This window comes from Astatotilapia calliptera, chromosome 23 (assembly GCF_964374335.1).
Source record: "Astatotilapia calliptera chromosome 23, fAstCal68.1, whole genome shotgun sequence".
Taxonomy (NCBI): Eukaryota; Metazoa; Chordata; class Actinopteri; order Cichliformes; family Cichlidae; genus Astatotilapia; species Astatotilapia calliptera.
In genome coordinates this window covers 851,352-868,907 of record NC_137443.1, presented here as the reverse complement: position 1 = coordinate 868,907, position 17,556 = coordinate 851,352, and the positions used below count along the sequence as shown (strand labels likewise).

At 44.0% G+C, this 17,556-nt stretch overlaps 2 protein-coding genes across 3 annotated transcripts; both read right to left on the bottom strand.

Moving 5' to 3' along the window:
* Positions 1–2,461: 2,461 nt before the first annotated feature.
* On the bottom strand, positions 2,462–9,521 carry timm44 (translocase of inner mitochondrial membrane 44 homolog (yeast)). 2 transcript variants are annotated; one of them, XM_026158563.2, is made up of 13 exons: positions 9,376–9,521; positions 8,831–8,935; positions 8,181–8,384; positions 8,020–8,100; positions 7,789–7,938; positions 7,482–7,618; positions 6,988–7,073; positions 6,115–6,207; positions 4,962–5,086; positions 4,757–4,807; positions 4,511–4,600; positions 4,168–4,278; positions 2,462–3,433 (listed from the first exon to the last, which is right to left on the bottom strand). In XM_026158563.2, exons 1-13 carry the CDS (start codon positions 9,403–9,405, stop codon positions 3,314–3,316), a joined length of 1,383 nt encoding a protein of 460 aa, XP_026014348.1. In that variant the 5' UTR covers positions 9,406–9,521; the 3' UTR covers positions 2,462–3,313. The 2 variants fall into 2 exon arrangements, with proteins under 2 accessions (XP_026014348.1, XP_080153407.1); XM_080297281.1 differs by lacking the exon at positions 4,757–4,807.
* Positions 9,522–9,647: 126 nt separating this feature from the next.
* Positions 9,648–17,304, bottom strand: hnrnpm (heterogeneous nuclear ribonucleoprotein M). The gene is made up of 16 exons (XM_026158560.2): positions 17,022–17,304; positions 15,916–16,097; positions 14,310–14,362; positions 13,609–13,616; positions 13,410–13,503; positions 13,062–13,319; positions 12,794–12,947; positions 12,576–12,625; positions 12,440–12,497; positions 11,857–11,964; positions 11,706–11,756; positions 11,556–11,621; positions 11,355–11,456; positions 10,652–11,262; positions 10,512–10,563; positions 9,648–10,425 (listed from the first exon to the last, which is right to left on the bottom strand). Exons 1-16 carry the CDS (start codon positions 17,111–17,113, stop codon positions 10,262–10,264), a joined length of 2,103 nt encoding a protein of 700 aa, XP_026014345.1. The 5' UTR covers positions 17,114–17,304; the 3' UTR covers positions 9,648–10,261.
* Between the last annotated feature and the right edge of the window lie 252 nt (positions 17,305–17,556).

Here is a 17,556-nt window from a genome sequence, read left to right as displayed (position 1 = left end):
CAGGAAACACTTGACCCCTGTTTCAATCCAGGGGGTCAGTGTTGACATTGTGGAGGACTATAAATACCTTGGAGTACACATTGACAATAAACTGGACTGGGCTAAAAACACCACAGCACTTTACAGGAAGGGCCAGAGTCGTCTCTATTTTTTGAGGCGACTGAGGTCCTTCAACATCTGCCAGAAAATGCTGAGGATTTTCTATGAGTCTGTGGTGGCCAGTGCGATCCTCTATGCTGTTGCATGCTGGGGGAGCAGGCTGAGGGTTGCAGATGCCAACAGACTTAATAAACTGATCCGTAAGGCCAGCAATGTTGTGGGGATGGAGCTGGACTCCCTCAAGGTGGTGTCGGAGAGGCGGATGCTGTCCAAGATAAAGACAATGTTGGATAACACCTCCCACCCACTCCATGACATGTTGGTCAGTCACAGGAGCTCGTTCAGTGAGAGACTGAGATTACCCATGATGCACCACTGAACGACACAGGAAATCATTCCTGCCTGTGGCCATCTCCCTGTACAACGCATCCACTTAACACACTGTTTGCTGCTACAGCTACACATGTTTCTTTTCCAACTATTTATTTATAAGTGACTTATGTATGTATGTATGTATATATATGTATATATTGTACTATTCTTAGTTAGCGTATTGTCTGTCTTGTCTTAATGTTGGTTTAAAATGGAGCACTGTAACAAAAAATAATTTCCCCCAGGGATCAATAAAGTATTCTGATTCTGATTCTGATACTGCTGCACACAACGAACATCTGCTGCCATCAGCATTTCATCTGGACTGAAAACATTTACTCAACTTTACTGGGTTCAACTGCACATTAATGCAAATATGTAATCAGCTAATTCAGTGCATTTATGCAGGCAGACATGGTCACGGTGACCGTGAAGGTCACACCGAGTGTCACAATGTTCAGCGACTCTGAACATGGCGGCTTGTTGGCTCCAGACCGGCTGATCTGAATGAAACTGATGATCTACTGGGATTTCCCCACATAAACATCTCTACAGTTTACAGAGAGCAAGAAACTAACTAAATCATTACTAGTACTACTACTAATAAATACATAAATAGAAACATGATTGAATACGCTGAACACACTGAGCTAGCCCCAGCCCAAACTGACCCTGAACTTCAAACTGTCCAGCTGCAGCCTCGGTTTCTACCTGTTTTCTGAAGTAGGATCACTGTGGCGATCACAAGTGTCTTTGTGCTGGTTTCCTCTTTGCGCCTGTCAGCTGTGAGTTCATACCTGAATACTGAGAGAAAGCTCGCTTGCGCCTTCATTGCGACAGGAACTTGCGTTGGTGTGCGGGACCGTAGCCTCAGCTGTGATTCAGCTGAAGCAGCAAAGTAATGTAATGAAATACTTTCTCCTGGGAGTAATTAAGTAACATACGCTGCTTAGCAATGGCGGTGACGGTCACAGCGAGCCAGTGAGAACCCAACAGACTCAATAACAGAATCAATAAAGGATCGAATCAATAATTGATGCCAGTAATAGAATCAGAATCCAACTCCCATTCCAGGTCGGATCACATTTGGTGATGAAACATGAAAGTATGGATCCATCCTGCTTGTATCAGCAGTTCAGGTGTAATCCTGTGGATCTGACACTGTGGGCCCCTTAGCACCAACTGAGCATCGTTTAAATGTCACGGCCGACCTGAGTATTGTTGCTGACCATGTCCATCATTTTATGAAAACAGTTACCATCTTCAGATGGAGCTCACTGCAGACCTCAGTCCAACAGAGCACCTTTGGCGTGTGCAGCTGACACACTGACTGACTGTGTAACGCTGTCATGTATGGAGCAAAACCTCTGAGGAACGTTTCCAACACCTCCAGTCTGTGCTGTGACATAAAGAGGGTCCACTACAGTCCCAGCAAAGTGTACCTAAAAATATGTCCAGTCAGTGTACATCAGAAAAGCACACTGATAAAGATTTTGTTGTTCTTCCATGAAACTGTCTGAAGGTGTTACAAAAGTTATTGAGCAGACACAACAGAAATAAAACCGTAGAGATGAACTCTTTCTGTCCCCAGACTGGAGATGCTTCAGGTCCCACGTGGCCTTTCTAACCTCCACGTTTCTGAGACGAGCTCCTGGGATGCTGACCGCACAACAAGGCACAGTGAGGCTGGCACATCACAGCACTGAAGGCCGAGCAGTCGCACCAGAAGTCACCGAGGAGAAACACGAACGGCACGAATCGCCGATGAAACAATCCAGGTCACCCTACATCGTGACATCATCACACTGACAAACCAATGAGTGCTCAGCCTCCGCTCAGCCCCGGAGATGCTCCCAAAGGAAAGATGACATGAACAGTGAAATCCCACACGAGGATTTAATTAAAAAAATAATTAGCAACTGCCCTCGAAGGAATCACATGATCTCGTCCCAAAACGAACCGTTAAAAAACCAAAAAGGTGGATTGAAAGTTGTTTCCAAAGGTGACTGTTCATTTTATTTCTTATAATAAATATAGACTCTTACAGGTCAACAATCACACATTATCATACATACAAGGACGACAATCCTCAGTAAAGATGGGAGCGCACTGATTGGCACTGGCGAAAGCAGCCACTGTCACCTCTTCCACCAATCAGGTGCTGGCGTGCTGCGACTTCAGGACCAGCGTTTGCCTTAGTCCTGAAACGACCATCCCACATGCTTGAAAACCAGATATTCCATAGTGTTGTGCAACAAAGTTAATTTTTGGAAATAAAATCACGGCAGTGGTTTTGTTTTTTGCAGTAGCACCTCCCACAGCCACTGGGATCAATGGTTCCAACTCTGGGCCCAGTAAGTTGATGGTCTGCATCTCTTTTTGATGGAGAAAGACGGTGGAATAAAGGTATACGGTGACATCACGGTGACGTCACGGTGATGTCACGGTGACATCACGGTGACAGGATATGAAGGAGTCTGTTTGACGACATAAGTTTTAGTTACAAATCTATCGGCTGATTCCCACATGATTGTTTCCCATATTGATAAAATGGCATCATTTAAAGCCAACAATGGCAGAGCTGCATCAAACAGCAAAGCTCAGCCTACAGGCTGCAAGAAGGACTTTGGATGAATGTTGTTGGTGGTCTACTGCCCCCAAGTGTGAGCCTGAGGAACGGTCAGGAATAACTGACGGAGCAAAGCCAATAGATGGAGAAGCAGCTCGAGCTTTCAGCAACACTACTCCACAGTGTTTTCGTAGCAAAGTCCGGCCCCCACACGTCCACCTGTGTGTGTCCCCTCCTCCCTGACTGTGAGTGTTTAGTGCACATCAAAGAGTCTTAGAGGATCTGCTCCGTGCTCGAGGCGGAGATATCCAATAGTCTCCAGGCAGCGTACGGGTTGAGCTCTTCCTGGTCTCGGCAGAGAGCCCACACGTACATCATCCGGAGGACTTTTTCCTGGAGGAAAGATGACAGATGAGATCACTTCACTTTAAATTCAAACAAAACAAATAACATGATGATACATCTGTAAGCGACTGATTGAACCACGACACAAACATCTGTTTTGCTGCTGGCTTGATCGACCACACAGTCTCCTGTGGTTCAAAGGGAGGGGCTCAGCCTGTGCAGAAAGCTTCTTGGCATCATTCAGTTTCAGTCAACATCCAGACGTCGCATTAAAAAGTTTGAAAGATGAAAGACATGGAAACAGAGACGCTGAGTCCAGGAGCCATAAATGGTCGAGTGTGTCATTTAATGCTCAGACATTAGAGCTCAGCTTATAAACTCCAGAGGAACAGTACATCCACCATTTATCCTTTGGCAGAAGCCTTGTATCCTGAGCACTGGGCATCTGCCAGCTGCACGGTGCTGAATGGATACTTTGACCTCGCTTCCAAGCAAACGCGTCCCCGAGCTGTCCTCGGCGGCTGATTCACAGCCCATAAAGCTTTCTGGGTCTGAATAAACAAAGGCCAAACGGCTGAATATGACTCCACCGTCTCGTTGCATTCACTTAATGATCAATTTAAAAGATCTCACACACGTGTGAGTGTGACAACATGCCAGCTAAAGCTCTGTAATAGTTCACGATCAACCAACAACTCTGTGTGTGTGTGTGTGTGTGTGTGTGTGTGTGTGTGTGTGTGTGTGTGTGTGTGTGTGTGTGTGTGTGTGTGTGTGTGACTTACAGGATCTCCTTCCACCACTTCTCCTTTGGTGTTTCGGATCACCATGACTAACTGAGCCTGGAAAGTGATAATCAGCACTGGACCCTGGTCCATCATCTTACCCATGGCCAGCTGGAGAACAACATGCATGAATATTTACTGACCAGAATTCAAGGATTTCCCTTCATCAGGTGAAACATTTACAAATATAAAAGTCGAATCAGTGATCAGAGTCGTTACAGCTCCCGTCAGCACACGTATGAACTGCAAACTGATGAAGTGTTGCTATTTTTAAACCTGAGATTGCAAAGAAGAGCCAGTAGTCCGAGTATCAGCCCGCAGAGTCTCGTCTTACGCAACTTACATCAATACTGTCGATGTCCAGAATCTTGGAGTGGAACTGAAGCCCCATGGCCTTGGCTTGCTGGATTGGATGAGCCAGCTGGCTGTACGTCTGCAAACCCAGTGAAGGAGAAAATGGAGATCACATAATGACAAAGACACTTCATGAAAAACTGGCCACCTGCAGAGAATCGAGGCACAGCAGAGCCATGGAGCTGTCAGTCCACTTATTTAAACACGCAGAGCCAGCGTGTGCAAAAGGACGTACCGCTTCATAGCACCAGTCCTTCAGAACCTCCAGCTCCCCTCGAATCATGGCCTGTGTGGAAAAAAGGCTTAAATGGTCGTCCTGACTTGTTTTATGAAGGCAGTGCACAGTCGTACCGAGTATTCTCCTTTTGCAGAGGTACACTCTAAATGACAGTTTAAAGATTTAGAAAAACTTGAGTGATATCTGCTGAGATTGGTGTTACCTCCAGTATGTTGGGGATGATGTCTCGCTCACACTGCTTGAGAAAGGAGTCTTTGTCAAAGGACGGGTCCACCTTCAAAATCTCTGTCAGCACTTCAGACATCTCAGTCTTTGAAAACAGTCCACCTTTATGCACACGGACAAGCAGGACAAAGATTTGTAAAAGATTCATCAAGTATATGATAAACAGCGATATAACCTCCAATAATAAGTCAATCCTCTTCTGCTTATCCGATCAGATGTCTGAATCACCCCAACCGGGTCCTTTGGATGTGGAGGTCGGGCTGTTTGATACAACGATATGAAAATGTCTGTCGTTTCATATCGTTTACTTCCTGCTGTCGCAAAATAAACTGTTCACGCCAATATTTTTTCACCGTTTTGATGGTCACTGCAGAATTAGCTTCTTAAAGTTCTCTCTTACATTTAATATCACCACACTGCGGACGGACAAGCGACTGTTTTTATGCGTTGTCGTTAGCGACAACGACGGTAAAACCACCGTCCGCTTGTTTATTTTCCACATAAACCTTTCACAAAGCTGAAGATCCTGTTGAGATTTTTCAAAATAAATTGAATCACGTGAAAGATGCAGAGTGTTTAGAGACGAGAAGCTAAAAAGAGCCGTCAGGTGCTAACAAATAAACCTTAGAACACGCCGTGTAATAAATACTCAAAGAAAACGGCGGCCTTTCAACTTATGTCTAAAAATGTATCGTTTCAGCATCGGTCAAAACACTCGACTCCAGCTACACGACGCACAGCTGGAAACACTTCACACAAGTCGAGCTGCCCGAGATTCACAGAATGGACAGAAAATGCAAAATGTTTGTGAAATATATCGCTGTTGGACGGCGGATGTCTTATATCGCAATATCAGATTATAGTCATATCGCACAGCCCTGTGTGGAGGAGCTGTGCTCCTTATGAACGACTCCACTTCCCCCCCGAGGAGTGGGCACTCCACCCTGTCCTGGCTGAGGACCAGGTACCGATCCTCTATTGGTGGATCAGTACCGCATATGTTACTAAAAACATCTTGACTAGACATCATATCAAGGTCCACGAATACAAATTAAGTCTTTCAAGCATAAAAAGAGATACATGTAACAATTGTGTGTTTCAAAGCACCGACAGTTCCCACAGATGCTCACCTATGATGTCAGTCATCTTGTCAGTGACGGCACGGGACGCTCTGATAAACGCGTTGTCACTCTCATCATATTTCATCTTCATCTCAAAGAACCCTGTGATTATTAAAAAAATCAGTTTGTCAGAGGTTTGGATACAAAGGTAATCTGATTTCCAGGCCTGGATAAGTTCAGGAAAGCAGTACGAATATTTGTCTTTCTAACAATAAGCACATTATACAAGCAGCATGTTTGTTTATAGCATTTTGAGTCAAAACATTCACAAATGTGTCAGAACATGTGGGCGGCGGAGAGCTTCACCTCACAGAAAGCAGGGCAAGAAAAGCGTGAAACCAATCAAAGACTCATCCTGCATCCCAAACTGGAATGAAAGACTTTCATGGCAGCAGTTTGCCAGCAATGTTATTTTATCAAACACAGAAGTGAGTGATCAGCATTTTCAGCTTAGAAACGCTGATGGGGCCCAAATGGCTGTGAAAAAAACTACATGATTACTTTGTGTAACGTCCCACCTGAAAGGCCATCTTTCACACGTCCAAACATTATTAATCATTAACAGCGTTTCCATAACTAATGCACATAAAATTAACCGAGTGTAGCTACATCTTCCATCACCCTGCTCTTTCAGAAAATGCTTATTAATAGATGCTAATAAACTGGAGGGTCAGTAACGCCATCGCCGGCCAAACACAAAAGTACGCCAGCTTTATTACTCGGGGTCAACAGTGAAGATGCAGCAGCATCACATTTAAGACAACAGACATATCATTGGTCCTCTCCTATAATTACACTGGGACAGTTAACCAGGTAACGCCTGAGCGACTAAAACAAAGAGTCAGTATGTGTAACATGAAGGGGGGGGGGGTTATTCCTTACTGTTAAAGACCACGTTGTTGTCTTTGAAGTCCTTCCACTGCTGGTACCATTTTGAGTCTTTGTGGAGCACCACGCCCATAGCTTCCCTAAAGTGATGATATAAACATATACAGTGATATAAAATGTGATAAATAAGCACTTTACAGCCAGATCAACAAGGCAAATAGAAATGAAACACTTGAAATGACAATGAGGTGGAGGAAATGGCACACAGCTGTTACAGTCCTCCTCCAAACATCAGGCAACAGTTTGTGTGAAAACTGTCATTTGATGGTGTTAAGCTGATGATACCAAAACCTGCTGAAGAAATAATATTAATGTCAGTTTCTTGGTATCTGATCAGACGTGAGTCCCAGCTCTCGCTGCTTTTAGCTTTGGGTGAGTTTCAATTCTTATATCTTTAGTAATATTGGCTCGATCGATCCAAATATTGATCGTGAAGCTGAGGGGCATGTCCCCTCTTAGCATCAGGCAAACAGAGGGCCCTCACGTACTCGTTGGCCTCAAAGACCCTGCTTTCATCCGCTGCCCCCTTGGAGGAGAATTCCGTCCTCTTTCTGAGTCTGGTGGGAGGCCGATAAGGGCCAGTGTGACCCAAGTCACCGATCTCTTTCTTCACACTCTCCATTCCCTAAAAACAGAAAATCTGTCAGTGACACAAATTATTTCTAATAGTTAGTAAATAATGACCTCGTCTTTAATGATAGCTCTGAGAATAATGGTAACACGTTTATGTGTCATACATGCTGTACAGGAGAAATAAAAGGTGAATCATATTTAACTTGCACTGTGACTGCATACCTGCGATATTGCTTTAAATGCGCCCGTCTTCCCCAGCATCTCTCCACTCTTGGAGACAGTCTCAGCAGATGTCTTTGCTGTTTTGGCAGCTTCTTCCATTCCTTCTTTGATTTTCTTCCCAAATTCTGTCCGGCTGACCTCTTCCAGTCCCTTACAAACATACAGAATCGTACCAGCTTCAGCAGCATGACTACAACAATCAGAGTTTATACGTGTACCTGTCATATTTACCTCTTTGACCGTCTCTGAAATGTTTCCCAACTTCTTCCTGAGAACCTCGGACGTCTTCACTGTTTCAGACTCTATATTTTTCTGGGAAAAGACAAGAAGAGCATTTCCAGACCTGCTACTAGTTTAAGTGACAGAAGTTCAGCGTGTGGCCAGATACTTACATATTTCCTCCGAGCTTGCTTCAATGCCTCTGACTCCTCGAGTTTTTTGGCCTCTTCTCGAAACTTTTTGATGTTTTCTTTCATTTCCTTGCTCTTGTTTAGCTCCTGTTTGAGGTTATCCAAAAACTCTCCCAGGAAACCTCTTCGTCCACCACCCCGCTCTCCTGACAAATACCTTACTTGAAGAAGGGCTGACTGAGGCACCTTGAAAAGACACAAAAACCCCACCAGGTTAGGATGAATGCAAATATAGAGTTTGTATTTCTCAAATGTATTTCTTGTGCCAGAGTTCTAAAAATGTAAACCTGACCAACAGTTGATTTTTAGAGAGAAAAGAAATCCCACCATCTATATCTATCTAGATACAGTGTGCTAGACTTGGGCTAAAAGAGGAAAATTACCAAGCATTTGTATTAAAGTTTCAGCAAAGCCTTTCAGAAACTATACAAACGCAGGTTAACTCTAAACTACAAGCTGCAGTACGACTTCCCTGAATAAACTGTGACATTTTAGCATTTTAAAGCACCCCAAGTATCTTTCTGTGTTAATACTAATGATTATATATGCCAATATAAACCAACAGTATATAGACTATATGGCAAAGGCAGACATAATCAGGGTCAAGTAGGACTTATTCCAGGTGTTGTTACCTGTGGAGAGTGTGTGAGGAGCCCACGTATCGTGTAGACATTGGGTCTGTTGGAAAGCAGCAGGTAGGAGGAAGGGAAAGCCACCAAACCCCTTCTTACACATATCTGGACAAAGAAACAAACTTCAGCAGACACTCGAGGCTGAAATAAACTCTTGAACTGAACGTGACGATAAATCACGAAGCTTTGGTGTTTTTACAGGAAACTTCTTTATCGGAACGCTTCAAGTGAAGCAGCAGCAAACAAGCTAACGATAGAAATAAAGTTTTCCAGAAACAATGTTTGGAGCTTTTGGACTTTTCACTGAAATTCCAACATTTTATATGCTCCCAACTCCAAGAGCTGAGACACCGGCTGCTTACCCCTCTATTCAGACGGCTAGCTCGGCTAGCTTACAGCACGTTTAGCAGAGAAGTTAAACGAAATTGAGATTTTCGCCGTTTCGGCTAAAAGAGGCCGTGGAATAAATGTCGTTTCAGTTAGTTCCCTTATCGTTTTGTGGTGTTTTTACGTGGATATTTTACACACATGGCCCAAACACTCACCTGATAACACCGACATAAGGGGGTCGCCATCTTGAATGTCGTGCTTGCGACCTTCTTCCGGTGGTGACCTTCCTCGTCCACGAGGGGGCTGGACTACAGCTCATTGTAATAGCCAACCAGAGCTCAACAGGACCGTTCCACCGCCCCAGTGTTTGTGCCTCATATTTACGAGATCAACTTTGACCTGCAGTCGCTGCTCACTATTTGGCTCATTTAGCTCACATGTTATGAAACGTACGATCAGCGCACGAGCACCACAAACAGTGAACGCGTTTCAAATATTGAGGTTTATTTTATCAAAACACCTTACAGAACAAAAGCACTGACAGGAAGCATGATAGGACAAAAATAAAAAATTAAAAGTTGGTCTCTAAAAAATTTAAACAGAAGGAAAAACAAACACTTTGACTGACGTGTCACTAAAGCCCATTTCAGACATGCATTTAGTTTTACTTTTGTAACAGCATCTGAACGTGCTGGCTTCATGCCTGAATCACTTCTTAAAACTCAAGAAAGCAATAACAGCACGAGCTAATGTTTGAGTTATGTCTCCTGAGCTCACTGTAGAACCCCAAAGGAGAATAACGTGAACATTAACAGCCTCACATCTCAAATTCATTTTTGAGCTGCAGTAAGATCTCTCAGACTGAGTGGTACTCTGACACATGGTGATCAGTCTAATAGTCCTCATAGCTTCATTCAAAGTCAAGCTTACCCATGTCTGAGTGATTTTAACATGTGACACATCCAATGTCTGAAAAGGGCAAAAATAAAGAGTTTCACTGTTACATTTATCTAACATGGTATACTGGGTGAAGGGGCAGTTCAGGAGTACAGAGTGAGATCACAAACTAAAATAATGTCAGATGCAACACGGACACACAGGTTATGCATTCCTGTCAATCCTAACATCAATTTCTCTTCCATTCAGGCGATAGCCGTTCATGGTCCGGCAGGCGCGCTCGGCAGTTTCGGGATTGTCAAAGCGAACCACACCGCAGCCCTTGGACTTCCCGTTCTCCATCTTAATATCAGCATACTGGACCATTCCTAAAGGAGGATGAACACAGATGTCCAAAATGACTGAAAATGCTGATTAACAGTGCTGATTTCATTTGATTTGATTTGAGTCTTACCGCATGCGTTGAAGGTATCCTTCAGCATCTTCCAGGTGAAGTCAAAAGGCAGCTGAAAGACAAAAATATCCCCAAATTAATTTAAAGTATAGACATACTTCTCCAGTGAATACGCCAAGCTAAAGTGTGGATTAACTTACATTCCTGACAAAGATCTGACATCCCTTCCTGACATTGCTTCCCCCGGCTCCAGGACCTCCAGCCCCAGCTCCTCCAAAGGAATTGCCGCCAAATCCACGCTCCAAGTCACCAGAACGGTCAAACTGACCACCAACACCTCCAGATCCCATCCGGTCAATTCCAGAGCTCATGCGGTCAAGGCCGCCAGATGGAAAACGGTCAAGTCCTCCGGCAGAGCCCATGCGGTCGAAGTTGCTCGCCATTCTGTCAATCCCGGTGTTGCCCATGCGATCCATTCCCATCGGAGAGCCAAAGTCCATGCCGCCGCCGCCGCCACCGCCACCACCCCCCATGCGGTCCAAGCTAGATGGGCCCAAGCGGTCAAATCCAGATGGGCCGAGGCGATCCATACCTGAACTCATACGATCCAGACCAGGTCCGACCCTGTCCATACTGGGTCCCAGCCGATCCATCCCAGAGCCCATTCGGTCAAACCCGGAACCCATCCTATCTAGATCAGACACGCGGTCCATCCTGTCCATTCCCATCCGATCCATTCCTCCCATGCGGTCCATGTTGGTTCCCATGCGGTCCATTCCAGAGCCCATGCGGTCCATTCCCAGCGAGCTTCCTATAAAAGTGAGCAAACAGAAGAGAGAGAAAAATGCATGAGTGGAAGTAAACACCAGTGTGGCTTTCAAACAGAATCCTGTAAATACTAACCCATTCCTCTTTCAAAGGAGTCTCCAAAATTATTGCGAGACATTCCCATTTCATTTCGCCCAAATTCCCTGTCAAAAGCACCACCAATCCCACGGTCCATCTCTGACAATGCAAGAGATGAAACCATTAGACATCCAGCAAAACGTGAAACTGTTCCACGCTTGCTCTGGAGTGCTGAGTGGGTTTTCAACACTTGCTTACCGTTCATCCTGCCCATCCCTGAAGAGCCAAAGCGGTCCATGTTCATTCCTCCAAAGTTGTCCATCCCTATAAACAAAGACATTAATATTACAGAAGGCACTTTTTTTTGGAAAGACCAAATGTAGGTAGACTCAAAGTTTTACTACATACCTCCTCCTCCCATCCGGCCTCCCATGTTGGCGAAGCCCATTCCTTCCATACCTACAGGGACAGAGTGACACTGAGCTCTCACTTCACTGCTGTCTTTTAGTCAGTGGATTAAAAATAAATTAATGTGTTTTAAGAAGCTGCAGTTGTGTACCTCCAGGACCCATGTTGCCCATCCCTGCACCACCACCTCTGTTGAGCTGAGTAGCATCAATAGGTTGGCCCCCAGGTCCCAGTCCCAAACCAATACCACTCAGGCCACCTGGTTCAGAGACAACAGGTTAAGTTTGAAGATTGTGTGCGCGCACGCACGCACGCACGCACGCGCGCGCACACACACACACACACACACACACAGTCAGTAGCATAAATACAGCTGACACTTTCAGGGGAAGCAGTAAACCAATGTCGACCTCCATGAAACAAAGATCACATGACCCCAGGGGCTGCTGGGAAACAACAGACATGAAGCATGAGCAGACAGAGGAGATGGGCGACGTCAAGTAGTTTTGGAATATCATTTAAATAGTTACTGGGTTTCTCTCTCCCCAGTTTAACAAAAACTATGGTAGCATGGATCAAAGTGGTCTTCAATGCAGCAACTCGAGTGAGACAAAACTAAATATTTCATCTAATTTAACAAAATTAATCATAAAAATCGGGACTTTAATCGACGTGAATATTTTAAACTCTCAAAACCTTCTGTTATACTAGAACAAGGCTCGATGTATACTCACGGGGAAGGGCAGCTGCTCTGTCCGGTGGTCCAAAATCTTTAGGAAGAGATTTCTCATCCTGTAAAAAAGGCAAAGGCATTGTAACCATACTCATCGTCAGGCCATAGAGCTCTAATGTACAGCAAAGGCAACATACCAGTTTGACGTGCATCGTCCTGTTAAACAGGAGCTGTCCATTGAACATTGCTTTGAAACCGTTAAGGAAAACATGCGCGCATTTGTATAAATGGCGCGCACACACACACACACACACACACACACACACACACGCACACGCACACACACACACACACACGAGAGATTCAAAAAGATTCAATGGCTACCATAGAAATGCTGAATTTTTCCAAAGGATACAGACAGCCTGCACTGCTTCGATGGACATATCAAATGTGACGGTGCCCATGCCTCGACTTTTCCCGTCCTTGTCCTCCAGAATGTCCGCCCTCACCACCATGCCCGCCATGCTGAACACCTCCTTCAGCTTCTTCCAGCCCACTTTGTAGTCAAGCTGTAGGTAGTTTCAGACAGTTAATTAGACAAGACTAAAGTTACAATAAGACACAGTTCCATATATTCAGTATTTGTATACAGACTGAAAAACGGATAAATCACTAAGGCTTACATTAGCCACAAAGACAGTGCTGCCAATCCTGCCAGCCTGGAGACCATGGATGATCTCATTGGGGATGTTCGGGTTATTCAGGAGGCTCGGAGGAATGTTGACCATGGGACCATTTGGTCCAGGACCCATACGATCCATTCCACCCATTCCTCCCATGCCTCCCATTCCCCCCATGCCTCCCATTCCGCCGTGACCTCCTGGAGGGCCTCCACCTTGGGCCTTGTTGATCTCCCGCTGGCAAATCACACCATCAGGGTCCTTACAAAGAAGCACAAAATAATGAGTCGGCCAAATCCACAAGTACAGCTTTTGTCTGTGCGTCGGACAGCTTCCCCCTCTGGGACCTACCTCTTTCACTTTGAGGGGCCGACCATTGAGGTTGTGCTTGTTGACCTTCTCCACTGCTTTCTTCATCAACTCTTCCGTCCTGAACTCAACAACACTGACAAAAACACATTTCCAGTGAGAAATGTGTGTAAAACACTGGTGCATGTCTCACGTGCAGTTTGCACTATTTGCTTTTGACGATAAGTTAAAGTCTACTTACGCACAACCCTTTGTTGATTGAAGTCATTGGAACAGGTCAAATCAAAGGGAAGAGAAAATATTTCAAATTAGTTAAAGTGATTGTAACACTGGACATATTTTGACAGGTCACAATAAACAATCTCATGCAATTAAAAGTTCATCACCATACACAAGCCTACAGCCTTGGTCACATCTGTGCTTCCAAAATAACACTACATTGTTAAGATCTTTTTAAGCCAAGCCAGTAACACAATACAGGCAAATGTATTCAATAGAGTTTTCCCCCAGCATCCTAAAGGCAGACAGTGACAGAGGATTCCCAACTACTGAGATATTAGAGTTTTCCAGCAGTTCTATGGAATGAGTTTTATTTATCAACCATCTAGCAGCCTTGCTACGACCTCTTGCAGACTACGGCCCATTAGATCATAAGGAGCAAATCCCACAACCACAGGGACATTATCAGCTACTGCAATCCCACAGGATTGGCTACAAAGGAGCTGAAGTCCTGTTATAAGATCATCAACCCTTCGATGGCCTCGAGTCAATGCCACAGACAACTTCAAATGAAACATGCCTCCGGCACGTCACCGTGTCACACACACTCCACCAGGTTTGTATCTGAACAATTCCAACATAGTAAATAAGGAAACCAAAGCTGACAAACACAGGTTTGTCTAGGCTTATTCGTGTGTTTTATTTGTATGTATTTGCACTTACCCTGGATTTGCCTTCTGCGTCCATTAAGTGTTCCACGTACGTTACCTCACCCACTACAAATCAGATTCCAGAGACGACACACACCAAGGGGAGAGAAGCCGAGAGAACAATGGGGGTTTAGAGCAGAAACAAGTAGGGTGGCCGGTGACAGTGAGCTCAGACAGCCAGTCCTGAGCCTTCCCCCAGCACCTCATTCAGCACAATCTGGTACAGGTCTACAAAAAGCAAGCTTGGACTTTTCCCCTCTTTCTTTAATTAATTGAGACTTCTTAGCCCGTCCTTGTTAGAATTCTCCCGAAACACCAAACGCAGTAGACTGAGGACAACAACTTTTGGACTGGCCAACAGCCTTTCAAGTTGGATATGATGCCGCAAACACCACCTCTTCTACCTGAAGATAATTGACCAAATAATTTCAAGTTGGCAAAGCCTCCTTAATACCTCAGCCGCTTTCCTGTCAAACCTCAGCAAACTTTGTCAACGGTTTTAACCCTCAGTCCATCAGCTGAGCCTAGCTGAGCTAGAAACCTACCCATAATCGTAATGAAGAAAAACTTTTGGATGAGAAGCTTCTCTAACTGCCAACCTGATCATGGACTGGACCTGGTCCTGAAATGCACGATCGTAATTTGGATTCAGCGTCGACCACAGCCACGCCTTTGTTCCAGGTCATGTCTGCTCAACAGATGGACATTGATGACCAAACCTCTAGAGACAAGGACGGTGCATAAGAAGCTGCTTCGTTTTGTAGACCTGTACCCCAAATAAATCCGCAGCACAAAGCTGTGCTTGGTACAACATGAAGATCTGCCGAGAAAAACATTTGCTTGTCAAGGTCACACCTAAAAAAGAAAATGCAATTTAACTCCACAGTCAGTTGTCATGAAACAAATACTACTTGGACCTTCTGAAAAAGCATTGTACCCTTCTTAACACATGCTCAAATAGGTGCCAGTTAAATGCATTACTCCATAGCTACACAACATGTTTAACACTTTAATTGACTTTTAAATAATCCTTACTCACATCCACATTTACTGCATCACAAATTAAATATTACATTTCTCCGAAGGTTTGACCACAAGTTAATAAATCTTAAGTGTGTAAGTTTTACTGTTAATTACAAATTTCAACTGAAAGCAACCTTTTCCATGTTTCTGGACCAAAAAAAAATCACTATACTGTAACAAAGAACTGTATTTTTAATGCATTTCTTGGGGGAGGAACCACATCATTATCCCATTCATGATCACAAGCCATTGGACTTTCGAGTTAGTGGACTTCCTTTGCACATTTACGACCGCCACTTCACAAAAACTCAAGATTTTAGTAATCTTAAGGGAGACTGAAAATTCAAACATCCAGGTTCACCACGCTTGTACACGTCTGCAGCGACTCCTTAGCTGACAGACAGATTTTTAAAAAAAGGGGACCTTGTCCACAACCATTGTTCCAAGTGACTCCAGCATGGTCTCAGACAACACTGTACAACTCCCCAGAGCTCTTCAAAACTGCAGTGGTCAAACAAAATGACCCTGCATCCTGATTTGATCTTTTATCATGTCAAAAATGTGACACGAGTCAACCCCTAATCCTGATACCTTACCTTTCTCTTTCATCAGATCTTTCAGGGCTTGCCACTTCACATCATATGGGATGTTGCTGACGAAAACGCGGTATCTCTTGTTTGCGTTTCCATAGGGCTCATAGCGACCACCTCCACCTCTCTTCTGAGGCCTTTCCTTCCTGCTGGCATTGGCCTCATTCTTGCCTTTTCCATTCATTTCCCTGCAAAATGTAAAGTTCACAAAACTTTCTAAACATACTTTAAAAAGCTTTTAAAAGACTTGCCAAACTCACATCCATCACATCTCCCATTTTTGCTTCATTACAATCCATCCATCTTACTTTAAAATGTTTCGTTATATTGTGTTTTTTTGTACTTTAATTAGCTATAGTTGTGTTTAACTCCTTATAACTACTGTAACAAAACTTTTTCCAAAATCTGGGGGAACAGAAAGATACCTCATGTCAGTGGTTCCCAAGGTGGGGTGGGAGGGGGGGGGGGGGTCTGTTGTTTATTTATTTGGTAGGTGGTAGTTTATTTTATTGCAGTTTACTTTTGTTTGTTTATTTGTTTACAGAAGGTTTCCTTGTAAAACAAAGAAGGGCCTAGCAAATAAAGTTTGGAAACCGCTGCCTCGGGAAAAGTGAATTTCAATGCTAAATGCTAATACTAACTGCAGACACAGGCATCATTTACACAGACACACAATGGTTAACTAGCAGCCTGCTATCTGCAATCCAGCCGCATGGCTAGGCCTCTCCTTGGATAAAGCGGGCCTGTGCTATATTAAACTGTTTAAGTAATGCCAAAAAGCAGCAACAGCGACCGGACATAAAGTTAAATATGTCCACTTTCTGTTGCAACAAAGCAATAGCTACATGTACTTTTAATCCTATCATACATCCAGTAATATATAACGCAGGGTTGCATTCGGTAAATAGACGGGCCCCAAATGCCGCTTAAGCTAGAAAAACACGTACAGAACGTATTTAAAGCACACCGGGGCTGCTAGTCTACCATTAATTGCATTTTTAAAAAATATAATTAAACAGATGCCGCTGTATACAAATTTATCGCTGTGTAAAAACAAATTAAGCCAACTAGCTAATAAGCCGCAACAAAGGAAACTCGATGAATGGCATTACCCCTGCTGCGAAGTCGGCTGCTGCTGCGGCGGCGTCGACAGCTGCTGCTGGCCTGCTTGCTCTGTGGTAGTTTCTACCTGCTCGTTGGACATTTTCTTACGCAAATTAGTGCTTATGAAAGGAAACTGTACTAGAAAATTTGATATTAGTGATTCTTGCGCTTCTAAAGAGAAACTCAAAAGCACATATACTGAATTCGTACAACACCTCTCACTGGTACGCCAACGGAGGAAAATGGCGGAAAGAAGGAGGAAGCATGAGTTTAAACGAGAGGTTCTTCTTCTTCTTTATATTATTTATCGGCGTTTGGCAAACAGCAAAATGGTACATTACCGCCACCATCCGGTGAGGAGTGTGGACTGAAATGTAAAAAAATAAAATAAAATCGTCCCAGACAAATTAGTCTACATTAAAAAAAATAAATATATATATATATATGGCCTGATAACTTTCACTTATCGAGTTCTTACGAAATAAATCAACCAAGTCCAGTTTCAGTTTCATATCACCAAGCTGTCTTCATTCAATGAAAGGG